At 47.5% G+C, this 17,901-nt stretch overlaps 1 protein-coding gene across 1 annotated transcript in view; it reads right to left on the reverse strand.

The window, feature by feature from the left end:
• LOC128820015 (uncharacterized) overlaps positions 1–17,901 on the reverse strand; it is a 30,789-nt gene that overhangs the window by 376 nt on the left and 12,512 nt on the right. The window contains exons 7-39 of the mRNA XM_054000482.1: positions 17,556–17,696; positions 17,227–17,337; positions 16,113–16,251; positions 15,179–15,288; positions 14,879–15,055; positions 14,550–14,660; positions 13,921–14,059; positions 13,424–13,512; positions 12,779–12,955; positions 12,450–12,560; positions 11,821–11,959; positions 11,324–11,412; positions 10,679–10,855; positions 10,350–10,460; positions 9,721–9,859; positions 9,224–9,312; positions 8,579–8,755; positions 8,250–8,360; positions 7,621–7,759; positions 7,124–7,212; positions 6,479–6,655; positions 6,150–6,260; positions 5,521–5,659; positions 5,024–5,112; positions 4,379–4,555; positions 4,050–4,160; positions 3,421–3,559; positions 2,924–3,012; positions 2,279–2,455; positions 1,950–2,060; positions 1,321–1,459; positions 824–912; positions 207–356 (exon numbers count right to left, since the gene is read on the reverse strand). Of these exons, the coding sequence (XP_053856457.1) occupies positions 207–356; positions 824–912; positions 1,321–1,459; positions 1,950–2,060; positions 2,279–2,455; positions 2,924–3,012; positions 3,421–3,559; positions 4,050–4,160; positions 4,379–4,555; positions 5,024–5,112; positions 5,521–5,659; positions 6,150–6,260; positions 6,479–6,655; positions 7,124–7,212; positions 7,621–7,759; positions 8,250–8,360; positions 8,579–8,755; positions 9,224–9,312; positions 9,721–9,859; positions 10,350–10,460; positions 10,679–10,855; positions 11,324–11,412; positions 11,821–11,959; positions 12,450–12,560; positions 12,779–12,955; positions 13,424–13,512; positions 13,921–14,059; positions 14,550–14,660; positions 14,879–15,055; positions 15,179–15,288; positions 16,113–16,251; positions 17,227–17,337; positions 17,556–17,696 (4,263 nt within the window). The remainder of the gene's footprint in view (positions 1–206; positions 357–823; positions 913–1,320; positions 1,460–1,949; positions 2,061–2,278; positions 2,456–2,923; positions 3,013–3,420; positions 3,560–4,049; positions 4,161–4,378; positions 4,556–5,023; positions 5,113–5,520; positions 5,660–6,149; positions 6,261–6,478; positions 6,656–7,123; positions 7,213–7,620; positions 7,760–8,249; positions 8,361–8,578; positions 8,756–9,223; positions 9,313–9,720; positions 9,860–10,349; positions 10,461–10,678; positions 10,856–11,323; positions 11,413–11,820; positions 11,960–12,449; positions 12,561–12,778; positions 12,956–13,423; positions 13,513–13,920; positions 14,060–14,549; positions 14,661–14,878; positions 15,056–15,178; positions 15,289–16,112; positions 16,252–17,226; positions 17,338–17,555; positions 17,697–17,901) is intronic.

A 17,901-nucleotide genomic window follows, 5' to 3' on the forward strand; every position in this document is an offset into this window, starting at 1 on the left:
TTATTAAGAAATGACACTTCAGTCTTTCAAGCATTGGAATTGGAGAAAAACCTTTATTATAACAGAAACAAGGTCTGAGAGTTCCTACTTGAAACTGTGCACTGAACACGGTCAGAATAAGGCAGCAAGCCCCATCCATTGGCCAGCTATACCAGGAGCGAGTCATCTCATATGCTTTGTGAACAATCCCACTCCCTGCCACTCACCGTGTTGTAGTTCCAGATGGTTTTCCAGGATCCGATGCCGGCCTTTTTCTCAATGACTGCCACACGCCATTGCCTGTTGATGGTCACAACTTGGGACTGGCCCCCAATGATGACTTCTGTGTTGCTCTCACCACCAGGAATCTGCTGAGACTAAAAAGCCAATGGAAAGAAGATGTTTCACCTTTGAAGGGAGACAGTGATGTCCCCAGATTTTCCACAAAATCCCTGCTACAATGGAAGAAGTGCTGCCCCCTGGGGAGTGCCGGCCCTGCCCTCAGTCTTTTTCCAAAGGACCCAGAATCAAGGCTGTGGTGTTGGGCAAAGGCTGTAAGAATTCTTTTCATGGATTCAGTGCATCATTGCTGCATCTGACAGCTGCCATCTGATGCCTTTAGAGGTTGATGACTGCAAGAGGACTGGCCACAGTTAGTCTATGCTCAAGGTCCCTGACAGAGGCAGCTGCTGACCCATTGCACTGTTTTAGCATCCTCACCTCCAAGCAGGAACCTCTCGAAAGAGGAGATGCCAGGCAAGAATGGCATCAGGACTGGCTTTGGGCAGCAGCTCGGGTTCCCCCCCTATTTGGATCAAAAAAGGTAAAGGTAAGGTTTTCTCACTTGTCCATTGCCATTGCCAGTGCAGTACTTCAGATCCACGACTCTCAGGACATCAAGGGTAATGCATGATCCCAGATTGACTTGGAGTCCTTGGGAAGCAAGAAAGGCAGAAACAAAACCCCATCAGCTAATGCCTAAGACCTTGGCAGCCATTCCAACTGTCAGTCACCTCTGACCTGAAGGACACCAGTCCTTAGGCTAGTAATTTTCATGGCTAGGCATGACAGTTTGAGGTGAAACACTCTGGGTCCAAAATTAAGCCTCCTTAACCTTCCTGAGAAGGAGCTGTAAGGGCTTGCTTTGGGTCATTTATGGGGGCTGTGACCCCAGCCTGTTCCAGTCCTGATCTGCAAAGACGTGGAACCCTTTGTACAACTGCTGCAGCCCTTGGTTCCTGTTTGATTCAAGTTGGAAGAGCAGCAAGTGTGCATTGGTCATTCCCCAAGGGAAACAAATGCCAGGTCACTTAGAGACAGAATTCCTTTGCTTGCACTCACCATGAACTTCATAAGCCATGTAGGTGGTGACTCCACTGCACATAGAGAAGACATCTGATCCATAAGACTGGAGGTTGCTGACCAGTCCATTGGTGACAAAGGTGATCTTCTTGGTAGGTCTTCCAAGGCCGATCTGGTTCTAAAGAACAAAGTACAGCATTCAGCAAGATCAATGCTGGTTTCTGGTTCCTGCGAGGAATATTCCCTAGCAGGAATAGGGGGAGGCTCTCTCGCACACCAAAGGGAAAGAGAGTCTGGCCTAGAGCAGCAGCCGTGCAAAGTTCTGAGCTGACCAATGCAGTTTGGCAGTGAAAGGCCTGCGAAGGACTTTCAGATCTTGGCATGCCAAAAGAATTAAGGCCCTCAAAGCGCTGCTCAGAGCAAGTGTTTTCAGCAGGCTGCAGAGCTCAAGATGCTCAGAGAAATCAAAAGTCGGAAAGACAATGTGCAACCCTTTTCCTCTTTCATCAAATCAATCCTTTGGAAAAATTCTTAAACCCCTCTACTGCTGAGAGAAAGAAAATTCTGCCACTAGTGACAACATCGTCCTGTCCAGAAGGAAAAAGCACATGAACAAACAGATCAATGAACTGTAGGGTGAGGACTCTGCTAATCCTTGGTAAACTTACCCTGCTGTCTTGTGCCAGGCGGGCCAGATTATTGAAGCTGGGCATCTCATTTTTGTTCATGATGGAAATGTAGCAGGTGTTCTGTTGCGTGACTTTGGTTGCAATGACGCCCTGGAAAATAAAGTTATTGAGCACTTGGACATCACTTTTTCATGTCTTGAGATTGGAGAAAACAATTTGTTAAAAACGGAATAAGTGCTGGGATTTCCTACTTGAAATTTTTCACTCAACATGGTCTGAATAAGAAACAAGCCCTGTCCCTGGGTCAGCTCTACCAGGTGCCAGTCTCCTCATACACTTTGTGAACAAGCCCCCTCCCTGCCACTCACCGTGTTGTAGTTCCAGATGGTTTTCCAGGACCCACTGAAGCTTCGTTGCTCAATGACTGCCACACGCCATTGCCTGTTGATGGTCACAACTTGGGACTGGCCCCCAATGATGACTTGCGTGTTGTTGAAGATGCTGCCTTGCGTGTTGTTGAAGATGTCGCCGGGAATCTGCTGAGACTAAAAAGCCAGGGGAAAGAAGATGTTTCACCTTTGAAGGGAGACAGTGATGTCCCCAGATTTTCCACATAATCCCTGCTACAATGGAAGAAGTGCTGCCCCCCTGGGGAGTGCCGGCCCTGCCCTCAGTCTTTTTCCAAAGGACCCAGAATCAAGGCTGTGGTGTTGGGCAAAGGCTGTAAGAATTCTTTTCATGGATTCAGTGCATCATTGCTGCATCTGACAGCTGCCATCTGATGCCTTTAGAGGTTGATGACTGCAAGAGGACTGGCCACAGTTAGTCCATGCTCAAGGTCCCTGACAGAGGCAGCTGCTGACCCATTGCACTGTTTTAGCATCCTCACCTCCAAGCAGGAACCTCTCGAAAGAGGAGATGCCAGGCAAGAATGGCATCAGGACTGGCTTTGGGCAGCAGCTCGGGTTCCCCCCCTATTTGGATCAAAAAAGGTAAAGGTAAGGTTTTCTCACTTGTCCATTGCCATTGCCAGTGCAGTACTTCAGATCCACGACTCTCAGGACATCAAGGGTAATGCATGATCCCAGATTGACTTGGAGTCCTTGGGAAGCAAGAAAGGCAGAAACAAAACCCCATCAGCTAATGCCTAAGACCTTGGCAGCCATTCCAACTGTCAGTCACCTCTGACCTGAAGGACACCAGTCCTTAGGCTAGTAATTTTCATGGCTAGGCATGACAGTTTGAGGTGAAACACTCTGGGTCCAAAATTAAGCCTCCTTAACCTTCCTGAGAAGGAGCTGTAAGGGTTTGCTTTGGGTCATTTATGGGGGCTGTGACCCCAGCCTGTTCCAGTCCTGATCTGCAAAGACGTGGAACCCTTTGTACAACTGCTGCAGCCCTTGGTTCCTGTTTGATTCAAGTTGGAAGAGCAGCAAGTGTGCATTGGTCATTCCCCAAGGGAAACAAATGCCAGGTCACTTAGAGACAGAATTCCTTTGCTTGCACTCACCATGAACTTCATAAGCCATGTAGGTGGTGACTCCACTGCACATAGAGAAGACATCTGATCCATAAGACTGGAGGTTGCTGACCAGTCCATTGGTGACAAAGGTGATCTTCTTGGTAGGTCTTCCAAGGCCGATCTGGTTCTAAAGAACAAAGTACAGCATTCAGCAAGATCAATGCTGGTTTCTGGTTCCTGCGAGGAATATTCCCTAGCAGGAATAGGGGGAGGCTCTCTCGCACACCAAAGGGAAAGAGAGTCTGGCCTAGAGCAGCAGCCGTGCAAAGTTCTGAGCTGACCAATGCAGTTTGGCAGTGAAAGGCCTGCGAAGGACTTTCAGATCTTGGCATGCCAAAAGAATTAAGGCCCTCAAAGCGCTGCTCAGAGCAAGTGTTTTCAGCAGGCTGCAGAGCTCAAGATGCTCAGAGAAATCAAAAGTCGGAAAGACAATGTGCAACCCTTTTCCTCTTTCATCAAATCAATCCTTTGGAAAAATTCTTAAACCCCTCTACTGCTGAGAGAAAGAAAATTCTGCCACTAGTGACAACATCGTCCTGTCCAGAAGGAAAAAGCACATGAACAAACAGATCAATGAACTGTAGGGTGAGGACTCTGCTAATCCTTGGTAAACTTACCCTGCTGTCTTGTGCCAGGCGGGCCAGATTATTGAAGCTGGGCATCTCATTTTTGTTCATGATGGAAATGTAGCAGGTGTTCTGTTGCGTGACTTTGGTTGCAATGACGCCCTGGAAAATAAAGTTATTGAGCACTTGGACATCACTTTTTCATGTCTTGAGATTGGAGAAAACAATTTGTTAAAAACGGAATAAGTGCTGGGATTTCCTACTTGAAATTTTTCACTCAACATGGTCTGAATAAGAAACAAGCCCTGTCCCTGGGTCAGCTCTACCAGGTGCCAGTCTCCTCATACACTTTGTGAACAAGCCCCCTCCCTGCCACTCACCGTGTTGTAGTTCCAGATGGTTTTCCAGGACCCACTGAAGCTTCGTTGCTCAATGACTGCCACACGCCATTGCCTGTTGATGGTCACAACTTGGGACTGGCCCCCAATGATGACTTGCGTGTTGTTGAAGATGCTGCCTTGCGTGTTGTTGAAGATGTCGCCGGGAATCTGCTGAGACTAAAAAGCCAGGGGAAAGAAGATGTTTCACCTTTGAAGGGAGACAGTGATGTCCCCAGATTTTCCACATAATCCCTGCTACAATGGAAGAAGTGCTGCCCCCCTGGGGAGTGCCGGCCCTGCCCTCAGTCTTTTTCCAAAGGACCCAGAATCAAGGCTGTGGTGTTGGGCAAAGGCTGTAAGAATTCTTTTCATGGATTCAGTGCATCATTGCTGCATCTGACAGCTGCCATCTGATGCCTTTAGAGGTTGATGACTGCAAGAGGACTGGCCACAGTTAGTCTATGCTCAAGGTCCCTGACAGAGGCAGCTGCTGACCCATTGCACTGTTTTAGCATCCTCACCTCCAAGCAGGAACCTCTCGAAAGAGGAGATGCCAGGCAAGAATGGCATCAGGACTGGCTTTGGGCAGCAGCTCGGGTTCCCCCCCTATTTGGATCAAAAAAGGTAAAGGTAAGGTTTTCTCACTTGTCCATTGCCATTGCCAGTGCAGTACTTCAGATCCACGACTCTCAGGACATCAAGGGTAATGCATGATCCCAGATTGACTTGGAGTCCTTGGGAAGCAAGAAAGGAAGAAACAAAACCCCATCAGCTAATGCCTAAGACCTTGGCAGCCATTCCAACTGTCAGTCACCTCTGACCTGAAGGACACCAGTCCTTAGGCTAGTAATTTTCATGGCTAGGCATGACAGTTTGAGGTGAAACACTCTGGGTCCAAAATTAAGCCTCCTTAACCTTCCTGAGAAGGAGCTGTAAGGGTTTGCTTTGGGTCATTTATGGGGGCTGTGACCCCAGCCTGTTCCAGTCCTGATCTGCAAAGACGTGGAACCCTTTGTACAACTGCTGCAGCCCTTGGTTCCTGTTTGATTCAAGTTGGAAGAGCAGCAAGTGTGCATTGGTCATTCCCCAAGGGAAACAAATGCCAGGTCACTTAGAGACAGAATTCCTTTGCTTGCACTCACCATGAACTTCATAAGCCATGTAGGTGGTGACTCCACTGCACATAGAGAAGACATCTGATCCATAAGACTGGAGGTTGCTGACCAGTCCATTGGTGACAAAGGTGATCTTCTTGGTAGGTCTTCCAAGGCCGATCTGGTTCTAAAGAACAAAGTACAGCATTCAGCAAGATCAATGCTGGTTTCTGGTTCCTGCGAGGAATATTCCCTAGCAGGAATAGGGGGAGGCTCTCTCGCACACCAAAGGGAAAGAGAGTCTGGCCTAGAGCAGCAGCCGTGCAAAGTTCTGAGCTGACCAATGCAGTTTGGCAGTGAAAGGCCTGCGAAGGACTTTCAGATCTTGGCATGCCAAAAGAATTAAGGCCCTCAAAGCGCTGCTCAGAGCAAGTGTTTTCAGCAGGCTGCAGAGCTCAAGATGCTCAGAGAAATCAAAAGTCGGAAAGACAATGTGCAACCCTTTTCCTCTTTCATCAAATCAATCCTTTGGAAAAATTCTTAAACCCCTCTACTGCTGAGAGAAAGAAAATTCTGCCACTAGTGACAACATCGTCCTGTCCAGAAGGAAAAAGCACATGAACAAACAGATCAATGAACTGTAGGGTGAGGACTCTGCTAATCCTTGGTAAACTTACCCTGCTGTCTTGTGCCAGGCGGGCCAGATTATTGAAGCTGGGCATCTCATTTTTGTTCATGATGGAAATGTAGCAGGTGTTCTGTTGCGTGACTTTGGTTGCAATGACGCCCTGGAAAATAAAGTTATTGAGCACTTGGACATCACTTTTTCATGTCTTGAGATTGGAGAAAACAATTTGTTAAAAACGGAATAAGTGCTGGGATTTCCTACTTGAAATTTTTCACTCAACATGGTCTGAATAAGAAACAAGCCCTGTCCCTGGGTCAGCTCTACCAGGTGCCAGTCTCCTCATACACTTTGTGAACAAGCCCCCTCCCTGCCACTCACCGTGTTGTAGTTCCAGATGGTTTTCCAGGACCCACTGAAGCTTCGTTGCTCAATGACTGCCACACGCCATTGCCTGTTGATGGTCACAACTTGGGACTGGCCCCCAATGATGACTTGCGTGTTGTTGAAGATGCTGCCTTGCGTGTTGTTGAAGATGTCGCCGGGAATCTGCTGAGACTAAAAAGCCAGGGGAAAGAAGATGTTTCACCTTTGAAGGGAGACAGTGATGTCCCCAGATTTTCCACATAATCCCTGCTACAATGGAAGAAGTGCTGCCCCCCTGGGGAGTGCCGGCCCTGCCCTCAGTCTTTTTCCAAAGGACCCAGAATCAAGGCTGTGGTGTTGGGCAAAGGCTGTAAGAATTCTTTTCATGGATTCAGTGCATCATTGCTGCATCTGACAGCTGCCATCTGATGCCTTTAGAGGTTGATGACTGCAAGAGGACTGGCCACAGTTAGTCCATGCTCAAGGTCCCTGACAGAGGCAGCTGCTGACCCATTGCACTGTTTTAGCATCCTCACCTCCAAGCAGGAACCTCTCGAAAGAGGAGATGCCAGGCAAGAATGGCATCAGGACTGGCTTTGGGCAGCAGCTCGGGTTCCCCCCCTATTTGGATCAAAAAAGGTAAAGGTAAGGTTTTCTCACTTGTCCATTGCCATTGCCAGTGCAGTACTTCAGATCCACGACTCTCAGGACATCAAGGGTAATGCATGATCCCAGATTGACTTGGAGTCCTTGGGAAGCAAGAAAGGCAGAAACAAAACCCCATCAGCTAATGCCTAAGACCTTGGCAGCCATTCCAACTGTCAGTCACCTCTGACCTGAAGGACACCAGTCCTTAGGCTAGTAATTTTCATGGCTAGGCATGACAGTTTGAGGTGAAACACTCTGGGTCCAAAATTAAGCCTCCTTAACCTTCCTGAGAAGGAGCTGTAAGGGTTTGCTTTGGGTCATTTATGGGGGCTGTGACCCCAGCCTGTTCCAGTCCTGATCTGCAAAGACGTGGAACCCTTTGTACAACTGCTGCAGCCCTTGGTTCCTGTTTGATTCAAGTTGGAAGAGCAGCAAGTGTGCATTGGTCATTCCCCAAGGGAAACAAATGCCAGGTCACTTAGAGACAGAATTCCTTTGCTTGCACTCACCATGAACTTCATAAGCCATGTAGGTGGTGACTCCACTGCACATAGAGAAGACATCTGATCCATAAGACTGGAGGTTGCTGACCAGTCCATTGGTGACAAAGGTGATCTTCTTGGTAGGTCTTCCAAGGCCGATCTGGTTCTAAAGAACAAAGTACAGCATTCAGCAAGATCAATGCTGGTTTCTGGTTCCTGCGAGGAATATTCCCTAGCAGGAATAGGGGGAGGCTCTCTCGCACACCAAAGGGAAAGAGAGTCTGGCCTAGAGCAGCAGCCGTGCAAAGTTCTGAGCTGACCAATGCAGTTTGGCAGTGAAAGGCCTGCGAAGGACTTTCAGATCTTGGCATGCCAAAAGAATTAAGGCCCTCAAAGCGCTGCTCAGAGCAAGTGTTTTCAGCAGGCTGCAGAGCTCAAGATGCTCAGAGAAATCAAAAGTCGGAAAGACAATGTGCAACCCTTTTCCTCTTTCATCAAATCAATCCTTTGGAAAAATTCTTAAACCCCTCTACTGCTGAGAGAAAGAAAATTCTGCCACTAGTGACAACATCGTCCTGTCCAGAAGGAAAAAGCACATGAACAAACAGATCAATGAACTGTAGGGTGAGGACTCTGCTAATCCTTGGTAAACTTACCCTGCTGTCTTGTGCCAGGCGGGCCAGATTATTGAAGCTGGGCATCTCATTTTTGTTCATGATGGAAATGTAGCAGGTGTTCTGTTGCGTGACTTTGGTTGCAATGACGCCCTGGAAAATAAAGTTATTGAGCACTTGGACATCACTTTTTCATGTCTTGAGATTGGAGAAAACAATTTGTTAAAAACGGAATAAGTGCTGGGATTTCCTACTTGAAATTTTTCACTCAACATGGTCTGAATAAGAAACAAGCCCTGTCCCTGGGTCAGCTCTACCAGGTGCCAGTCTCCTCATACACTTTGTGAACAAGCCCCCTCCCTGCCACTCACCGTGTTGTAGTTCCAGATGGTTTTCCAGGACCCACTGAAGCTTCGTTGCTCAATGACTGCCACACGCCATTGCCTGTTGATGGTCACAACTTGGGACTGGCCCCCAATGATGACTTGCGTGTTGTTGAAGATGCTGCCTTGCGTGTTGTTGAAGATGTCGCCGGGAATCTGCTGAGACTAAAAAGCCAGGGGAAAGAAGATGTTTCACCTTTGAAGGGAGACAGTGATGTCCCCAGATTTTCCACATAATCCCTGCTACAATGGAAGAAGTGCTGCCCCCCTGGGGAGTGCCGGCCCTGCCCTCAGTCTTTTTCCAAAGGACCCAGAATCAAGGCTGTGGTGTTGGGCAAAGGCTGTAAGAATTCTTTTCATGGATTCAGTGCATCATTGCTGCATCTGACAGCTGCCATCTGATGCCTTTAGAGGTTGATGACTGCAAGAGGACTGGCCACAGTTAGTCCATGCTCAAGGTCCCTGACAGAGGCAGCTGCTGACCCATTGCACTGTTTTAGCATCCTCACCTCCAAGCAGGAACCTCTCGAAAGAGGAGATGCCAGGCAAGAATGGCATCAGGACTGGCTTTGGGCAGCAGCTCGGGTTCCCCCCCTATTTGGATCAAAAAAGGTAAAGGTAAGGTTTTCTCACTTGTCCATTGCCATTGCCAGTGCAGTACTTCAGATCCACGACTCTCAGGACATCAAGGGTAATGCATGATCCCAGATTGACTTGGAGTCCTTGGGAAGCAAGAAAGGCAGAAACAAAACCCCATCAGCTAATGCCTAAGACCTTGGCAGCCATTCCAACTGTCAGTCACCTCTGACCTGAAGGACACCAGTCCTTAGGCTAGTAATTTTCATGGCTAGGCATGACAGTTTGAGGTGAAACACTCTGGGTCCAAAATTAAGCCTCCTTAACCTTCCTGAGAAGGAGCTGTAAGGGCTTGCTTTGGGTCATTTATGGGGGCTGTGACCCCAGCCTGTTCCAGTCCTGATCTGCAAAGACGTGGAACCCTTTGTACAACTGCTGCAGCCCTTGGTTCCTGTTTGATTCAAGTTGGAAGAGCAGCAAGTGTGCATTGGTCATTCCCCAAGGGAAACAAATGCCAGGTCACTTAGAGACAGAATTCCTTTGCTTGCACTCACCATGAACTTCATAAGCCATGTAGGTGGTGACTCCACTGCACATAGAGAAGACATCTGATCCATAAGACTGGAGGTTGCTGACCAGTCCATTGGTGACAAAGGTGATCTTCTTGGTAGGTCTTCCAAGGCCGATCTGGTTCTAAAGAACAAAGTACAGCATTCAGCAAGATCAATGCTGGTTTCTGGTTCCTGCGAGGAATATTCCCTAGCAGGAATAGGGGGAGGCTCTCTCGCACACCAAAGGGAAAGAGAGTCTGGCCTAGAGCAGCAGCCGTGCAAAGTTCTGAGCTGACCAATGCAGTTTGGCAGTGAAAGGCCTGCGAAGGACTTTCAGATCTTGGCATGCCAAAAGAATTAAGGCCCTCAAAGCGCTGCTCAGAGCAAGTGTTTTCAGCAGGCTGCAGAGCTCAAGATGCTCAGAGAAATCAAAAGTCGGAAAGACAATGTGCAACCCTTTTCCTCTTTCATCAAATCAATCCTTTGGAAAAATTCTTAAACCCCTCTACTGCTGAGAGAAAGAAAATTCTGCCACTAGTGACAACATCGTCCTGTCCAGAAGGAAAAAGCACATGAACAAACAGATCAATGAACTGTAGGGTGAGGACTCTGCTAATCCTTGGTAAACTTACCCTGCTGTCTTGTGCCAGGCGGGCCAGATTATTGAAGCTGGGCATCTCATTTTTGTTCATGATGGAAATGTAGCAGGTGTTCTGTTGCGTGACTTTGGTTGCAATGACGCCCTGGAAAATAAAGTTATTGAGCACTTGGACATCACTTTTTCATGTCTTGAGATTGGAGAAAACAATTTGTTAAAAACGGAATAAGTGCTGGGATTTCCTACTTGAAATTTTTCACTCAACATGGTCTGAATAAGAAACAAGCCCTGTCCCTGGGTCAGCTCTACCAGGTGCCAGTCTCCTCATACACTTTGTGAACAAGCCCCCTCCCTGCCACTCACCGTGTTGTAGTTCCAGATGGTTTTCCAGGACCCACTGAAGCTTCGTTGCTCAATGACTGCCACACGCCATTGCCTGTTGATGGTCACAACTTGGGACTGGCCCCCAATGATGACTTGCGTGTTGTTGAAGATGCTGCCTTGCGTGTTGTTGAAGATGTCGCCGGGAATCTGCTGAGACTAAAAAGCCAGGGGAAAGAAGATGTTTCACCTTTGAAGGGAGACAGTGATGTCCCCAGATTTTCCACATAATCCCTGCTACAATGGAAGAAGTGCTGCCCCCCTGGGGAGTGCCGGCCCTGCCCTCAGTCTTTTTCCAAAGGACCCAGAATCAAGGCTGTGGTGTTGGGCAAAGGCTGTAAGAATTCTTTTCATGGATTCAGTGCATCATTGCTGCATCTGACAGCTGCCATCTGATGCCTTTAGAGGTTGATGACTGCAAGAGGACTGGCCACAGTTAGTCTATGCTCAAGGTCCCTGACAGAGGCAGCTGCTGACCCATTGCACTGTTTTAGCATCCTCACCTCCAAGCAGGAACCTCTCGAAAGAGGAGATGCCAGGCAAGAATGGCATCAGGACTGGCTTTGGGCAGCAGCTCGGGTTCCCCCCCTATTTGGATCAAAAAAGGTAAAGGTAAGGTTTTCTCACTTGTCCATTGCCATTGCCAGTGCAGTACTTCAGATCCACGACTCTCAGGACATCAAGGGTAATGCATGATCCCAGATTGACTTGGAGTCCTTGGGAAGCAAGAAAGGCAGAAACAAAACCCCATCAGCTAATGCCTAAGACCTTGGCAGCCATTCCAACTGTCAGTCACCTCTGACCTGAAGGACACCAGTCCTTAGGCTAGTAATTTTCATGGCTAGGCATGACAGTTTGAGGTGAAACACTCTGGGTCCAAAATTAAGCCTCCTTAACCTTCCTGAGAAGGAGCTGTAAGGGTTTGCTTTGGGTCATTTATGGGGGCTGTGACCCCAGCCTGTTCCAGTCCTGATCTGCAAAGACGTGGAACCCTTTGTACAACTGCTGCAGCCCTTGGTTCCTGTTTGATTCAAGTTGGAAGAGCAGCAAGTGTGCATTGGTCATTCCCCAAGGGAAACAAATGCCAGGTCACTTAGAGACAGAATTCCTTTGCTTGCACTCACCATGAACTTCATAAGCCATGTAGGTGGTGACTCCACTGCACATAGAGAAGACATCTGATCCATAAGACTGGAGGTTGCTGACCAGTCCATTGGTGACAAAGGTGATCTTCTTGGTAGGTCTTCCAAGGCCGATCTGGTTCTAAAGAACAAAGTACAGCATTCAGCAAGATCAATGCTGGTTTCTGGTTCCTGCGAGGAATATTCCCTAGCAGGAATAGGGGGAGGCTCTCTCGCACACCAAAGGGAAAGAGAGTCTGGCCTAGAGCAGCAGCCGTGCAAAGTTCTGAGCTGACCAATGCAGTTTGGCAGTGAAAGGCCTGCGAAGGACTTTCAGATCTTGGCATGCCAAAAGAATTAAGGCCCTCAAAGCGCTGCTCAGAGCAAGTGTTTTCAGCAGGCTGCAGAGCTCAAGATGCTCAGAGAAATCAAAAGTCGGAAAGACAATGTGCAACCCTTTTCCTCTTTCATCAAATCAATCCTTTGGAAAAATTCTTAAACCCCTCTACTGCTGAGAGAAAGAAAATTCTGCCACTAGTGACAACATCGTCCTGTCCAGAAGGAAAAAGCACATGAACAAACAGATCAATGAACTGTAGGGTGAGGACTCTGCTAATCCTTGGTAAACTTACCCTGCTGTCTTGTGCCAGGCGGGCCAGATTATTGAAGCTGGGCATCTCATTTTTGTTCATGATGGAAATGTAGCAGGTGTTCTGTTGCGTGACTTTGGTTGCAATGACGCCCTGGAAAATAAAGTTATTGAGCACTTGGACATCACTTTTTCATGTCTTGAGATTGGAGAAAACAATTTGTTAAAAACGGAATAAGTGCTGGGATTTCCTACTTGAAATTTTTCACTCAACATGGTCTGAATAAGAAACAAGCCCTGTCCCTGGGTCAGCTCTACCAGGTGCCAGTCTCCTCATACACTTTGTGAACAAGCCCCCTCCCTGCCACTCACCGTGTTGTAGTTCCAGATGGTTTTCCAGGACCCACTGAAGCTTCGTTGCTCAATGACTGCCACACGCCATTGCCTGTTGATGGTCACAACTTGGGACTGGCCCCCAATGATGACTTGCGTGTTGTTGAAGATGCTGCCTTGCGTGTTGTTGAAGATGTCGCCGGGAATCTGCTGAGACTAAAAAGCCAGGGGAAAGAAGATGTTTCACCTTTGAAGGGAGACAGTGATGTCCCCAGATTTTCCACATAATCCCTGCTACAATGGAAGAAGTGCTGCCCCCCTGGGGAGTGCCGGCCCTGCCCTCAGTCTTTTTCCAAAGGACCCAGAATCAAGGCTGTGGTGTTGGGCAAAGGCTGTAAGAATTCTTTTCATGGATTCAGTGCATCATTGCTGCATCTGACAGCTGCCATCTGATGCCTTTAGAGGTTGATGACTGCAAGAGGACTGGCCACAGTTAGTCTATGCTCAAGGTCCCTGACAGAGGCAGCTGCTGACCCATTGCACTGTTTTAGCATCCTCACCTCCAAGCAGGAACCTCTCGAAAGAGGAGATGCCAGGCAAGAATGGCATCAGGACTGGCTTTGGGCAGCAGCTCGGGTTCCCCCCCTATTTGGATCAAAAAAGGTAAAGGTAAGGTTTTCTCACTTGTCCATTGCCATTGCCAGTGCAGTACTTCAGATCCACGACTCTCAGGACATCAAGGGTAATGCATGATCCCAGATTGACTTGGAGTCCTTGGGAAGCAAGAAAGGCAGAAACAAAACCCCATCAGCTAATGCCTAAGACCTTGGCAGCCATTCCAACTGTCAGTCACCTCTGACCTGAAGGACACCAGTCCTTAGGCTAGTAATTTTCATGGCTAGGCATGACAGTTTGAGGTGAAACACTCTGGGTCCAAAATTAAGCCTCCTTAACCTTCCTGAGAAGGAGCTGTAAGGGTTTGCTTTGGGTCATTTATGGGGGCTGTGACCCCAGCCTGTTCCAGTCCTGATCTGCAAAGACGTGGAACCCTTTGTACAACTGCTGCAGCCCTTGGTTCCTGTTTGATTCAAGTTGGAAGAGCAGCAAGTGTGCATTGGTCATTCCCCAAGGGAAACAAATGCCAGGTCACTTAGAGACAGAATTCCTTTGCTTGCACTCACCATGAACTTCATAAGCCATGTAGGTGGTGACTCCACTGCACATAGAGAAGACATCTGATCCATAAGACTGGAGGTTGCTGACCAGTCCATTGGTGACAAAGGTGATCTTCTTGGTAGGTCTTCCAAGGCCGATCTGGTTCTAAAGAACAAAGTACAGCATTCAGCAAGATCAATGCTGGTTTCTGGTTCCTGCGAGGAATATTCCCTAGCAGGAATAGGGGGAGGCTCTCTCGCACACCAAAGGGAAAGAGAGTCTGGCCTAGAGCAGCAGCCGTGCAAAGTTCTGAGCTGACCAATGCAGTTTGGCAGTGAAAGGCCTGCGAAGGACTTTCAGATCTTGGCATGCCAAAAGAATTAAGGCCCTCAAAGCGCTGCTCAGAGCAAGTGTTTTCAGCAGGCTGCAGAGCTCAAGATGCTCAGAGAAATCAAAAGTCGGAAAGACAATGTGCAACCCTTTTCCTCTTTCATCAAATCAATCCTTTGGAAAAATTCTTAAACCCCTCTACTGCTGAGAGAAAGAAAATTCTGCCACTAGTGACAACATCGTCCTGTCCAGAAGGAAAAAGCACATGAACAAACAGATCAATGAACTGTAGGGTGAGGACTCTGCTAATCCTTGGTAAACTTACCCTGCTGTCTTGTGCCAGGCGGGCCAGATTATTGAAGCTGGGCATCTCATTTTTGTTCATGATGGAAATGTAGCAGGTGTTCTGTTGCGTGACTTTGGTTGCAATGACGCCCTGGAAAATAAAGTTATTGAGCACTTGGACATCACTTTTTCATGTCTTGAGATTGGAGAAAACAATTTGTTAAAAACGGAATAAGTGCTGGGATTTCCTACTTGAAATTTTTCACTCAACATGGTCTGAATAAGAAACAAGCCCTGTCCCTGGGTCAGCTCTACCAGGTGCCAGTCTCCTCATACACTTTGTGAACAAGCCCCCTCCCTGCCACTCACCGTGTTGTAGTTCCAGATGGTTTTCCAGGACCCACTGAAGCTTCGTTGCTCAATGACTGCCACACGCCATTGCCTGTTGATGGTCACAACTTGGGACTGGCCCCCAATGATGACTTGCGTGTTGTTGAAGATGCTGCCTTGCGTGTTGTTGAAGATGTCGCCGGGAATCTGCTGAGACTAAAAAGCCAGGGAAAAGAAGACATTTCACCTTTGAAGGGAGACAGTGATGTACCCAAAGCTTCTGAAACCATAGCCCCCAGCATTTCATACTTGAAAAGGGACAGTGTAAGGTTTTCTCACCGGCATATTGCCGTTCCAATTGCCATTTCCATTGCAGTACTTCAGCTCCACAATTCTCAGGGCATCTAGGGTAATGCATGATTCCAGATTCACCTGAGGTCCTTGCAAAGCTGGAAAAGAGAAAACCTTTTGAACTGATTCCTAAGACATTGGCTGACCTTCTACAGGATGGTGGTGATGTCGCTAAGAACGAACCAGATTCTGAAGGATTGATGCTCTGAAAAAGTTTGAGCTGTGCAAGGGAAAGATTCTCTTGGAGTCCCCAAAGAGCACCGGCTCTGTGGCTCAGCCAGGAATGCTCACAAAGACCTGCTCTTGAACAGCCTTTGGGATTTCCTGTGCAGAAGTCGGGGCTCTATTGCACTTTGTCCTGCGAGTCCCAATGGCTGGGCATTGCATGGTGAGGCTGCTGCCATTTCATGGGCCCAGTCAAATGAGCTGTGAGGTTCTGGAAGAATCCTACCAAGTGTAGGTCATGTTAGCCCTGGGGAATTGGATCATTGCCCCAGGGAAAAAGCTACAGCGGAGGAAACCACTTGGTTTAATGTTGTGAAGCACAAGGTTTTGGTGTCTGCCTGGTTCAACTGATTACCAAGCTCTGCCCTGACGGACAGTGGTTCTTAGGACAACCCTTTTTCTTGACTGCGTGTTACAGGGATATGCAGTGTGAGTCAAAACACTCCAGGCCCCAATTTCAGCCCCATTAAGCCTCCTGGAGTGGAGCTGCAAGGGTTTGGTTTGGGTCATTGGTGGGGGCTGTGACCCTATCCTGTTCCAGTCTTGATCAGCTGAGGTGCAGAACCCTTTTTGGAACTGCTGAAGCCCTTGGTTTCTGTCTGGCCCAAAGAGGAAGAGCAGCAACTGTGCCTTAGTCATGGCCCTGGAGACAAATGGCCAGGTCTGTACCACTCAGAATTCCCATTGTTGCACTCACTGTGAACTTCATAAGCCATGTAGGTGGTGACTCCAGTGCACATAGCCGTGATTTCAGTTCCGTAGGAGTTGAGGTTGTTGACCAATCCATTGGTGACAAAGGTGATTTTCTTGGTAGGTCTTCCAAGACCGATCTGGTTCTAAAGAACAAATACCAGCATTCAGCAAGATCACTGCCCGAAGCTGCTTCCTCCAAGGGCTATTCCTCACTCTGGAAGGATGACTTGGGGCTGGCTGTTGGCATCCCACCTGCCTTTAGAAACACCTTTCAGTCCCTGGGGACTGTGGGCCCGTTAGCTAGCCTTGAAGGCAGCTCCAAAGTCAGGTGCTTCTAAGGGAATCAAGGTGCAGGGAGCCTGAGGGGAAGTGCTGAGGAGGAGGGGAGGAGTGCAACCGCTCTGTGGAGCCAGAGCTCCTTCCAAGGCACTTGCTCAGTCACTGCCCTCACCCCTCAGGGGCACTCAGGCTGTGGCTGGCAGGAGAAGTTTCTTCCTGATTTCCTTCTGCTCTTCTGGTCTTCCTGCTATTTAAAGTATGTTTTTTTTTACAGACTCAGTTCTCAGACTTCAGTGGAAGCCAGTGTTTAGCCAAGGTGAACATGCTGAATGCTGAGATAATTTTTATAATATCTGTGCTGATGTGGATGGCTGAACTAAAGGAATATGGTCCATAATTTTCTTCAAAATATTTGAAAACTTACTTAAAGATTTTCTCTGTAATACTGCAATATTTGTTCTTCCTCAATTAGAATGTCTGAAGAAAAAATATTTTTTTATACTTTGAGAATGTGAAATTATGAAACATACTTAGTGAAAAATCTAAATTGCAGATAATGAGTCAGTAAACAAAGAGTCAGCTGTATAATAATTTAAATATTTGTAAAAATAATCTAATCTGAGACTTGGGCTCAATATGACGAACCTGCACTAAAGGCTTTTGAATGAGGATATTTTAGTTTTTGAGTGTTTACCAATAATATAACTGAAAAATATTACCGAAAGTATCAGTAATAAAATGTCTTTTTATTTACCCATTGTTTAAGAAGGTTTGGAAAATAGCAGTGTGCCAGACAAAAAAAATGAATATCAACTACAGAAACAGATTTTGAATCTTACCCTGTTCTGTGAAGCCAGTTGGACCAGATTTTCAAAGCTGGGCATCTCATTTCTGTTCATGACAGAAATGTAGCAGGTGTTCTGTTGCACCAATTTGGTTGCAATGATACCCTGTAAGAAAAAGTTATTAACCACTTGCAATTCAATTTTTCCATCCTTGGGTTGGAGAAAACCCTTTGTTAAAACAGGAACAAATGCCAAGGGTTGCTGCCCCAAATCATTGTCTCCAGACAGTCACAATTAGGAAACAATCCCCATCCCTGGGCCAGCTCTACCAGGAGCCAGTCTCCTCATACTCTTTGCGACCAAGCCTCCTCCCTGCCACTCACCGTGTTGTAGTTCCAGATGGTTTTCCATGAGAAGTGGTCGCTCCTTTGTTCAATAACCACCACACGTGTTCGGCTACTGAAAGTCAGATTTTGGAAAACAGCACCAAAAGAGACCTGGCAGTTGTTATCCGTCTGCTGAGACTGAAAAGCCAAGGGAAAGAAGATGTTTAGTCTTTGAAGGGAGGGAGTGATGTCCCGCAGTTTTAGAAAACTCCCTGCTACATTGGAAAGGCTGCCCTGTGTTAAGTGCCATCACAATCTGTGATTGGCCACTAGTGATGGGGACCTCGGTCTTTACCCCAGGGATGACTTGCTGGTTTTCAATTTTTTGCTGAGACTCAATTAA

Source organism: Vidua macroura, chromosome 28 (assembly GCF_024509145.1).
Source record: "Vidua macroura isolate BioBank_ID:100142 chromosome 28, ASM2450914v1, whole genome shotgun sequence".
Taxonomy (NCBI): domain Eukaryota; kingdom Metazoa; phylum Chordata; class Aves; order Passeriformes; family Viduidae; genus Vidua; species Vidua macroura.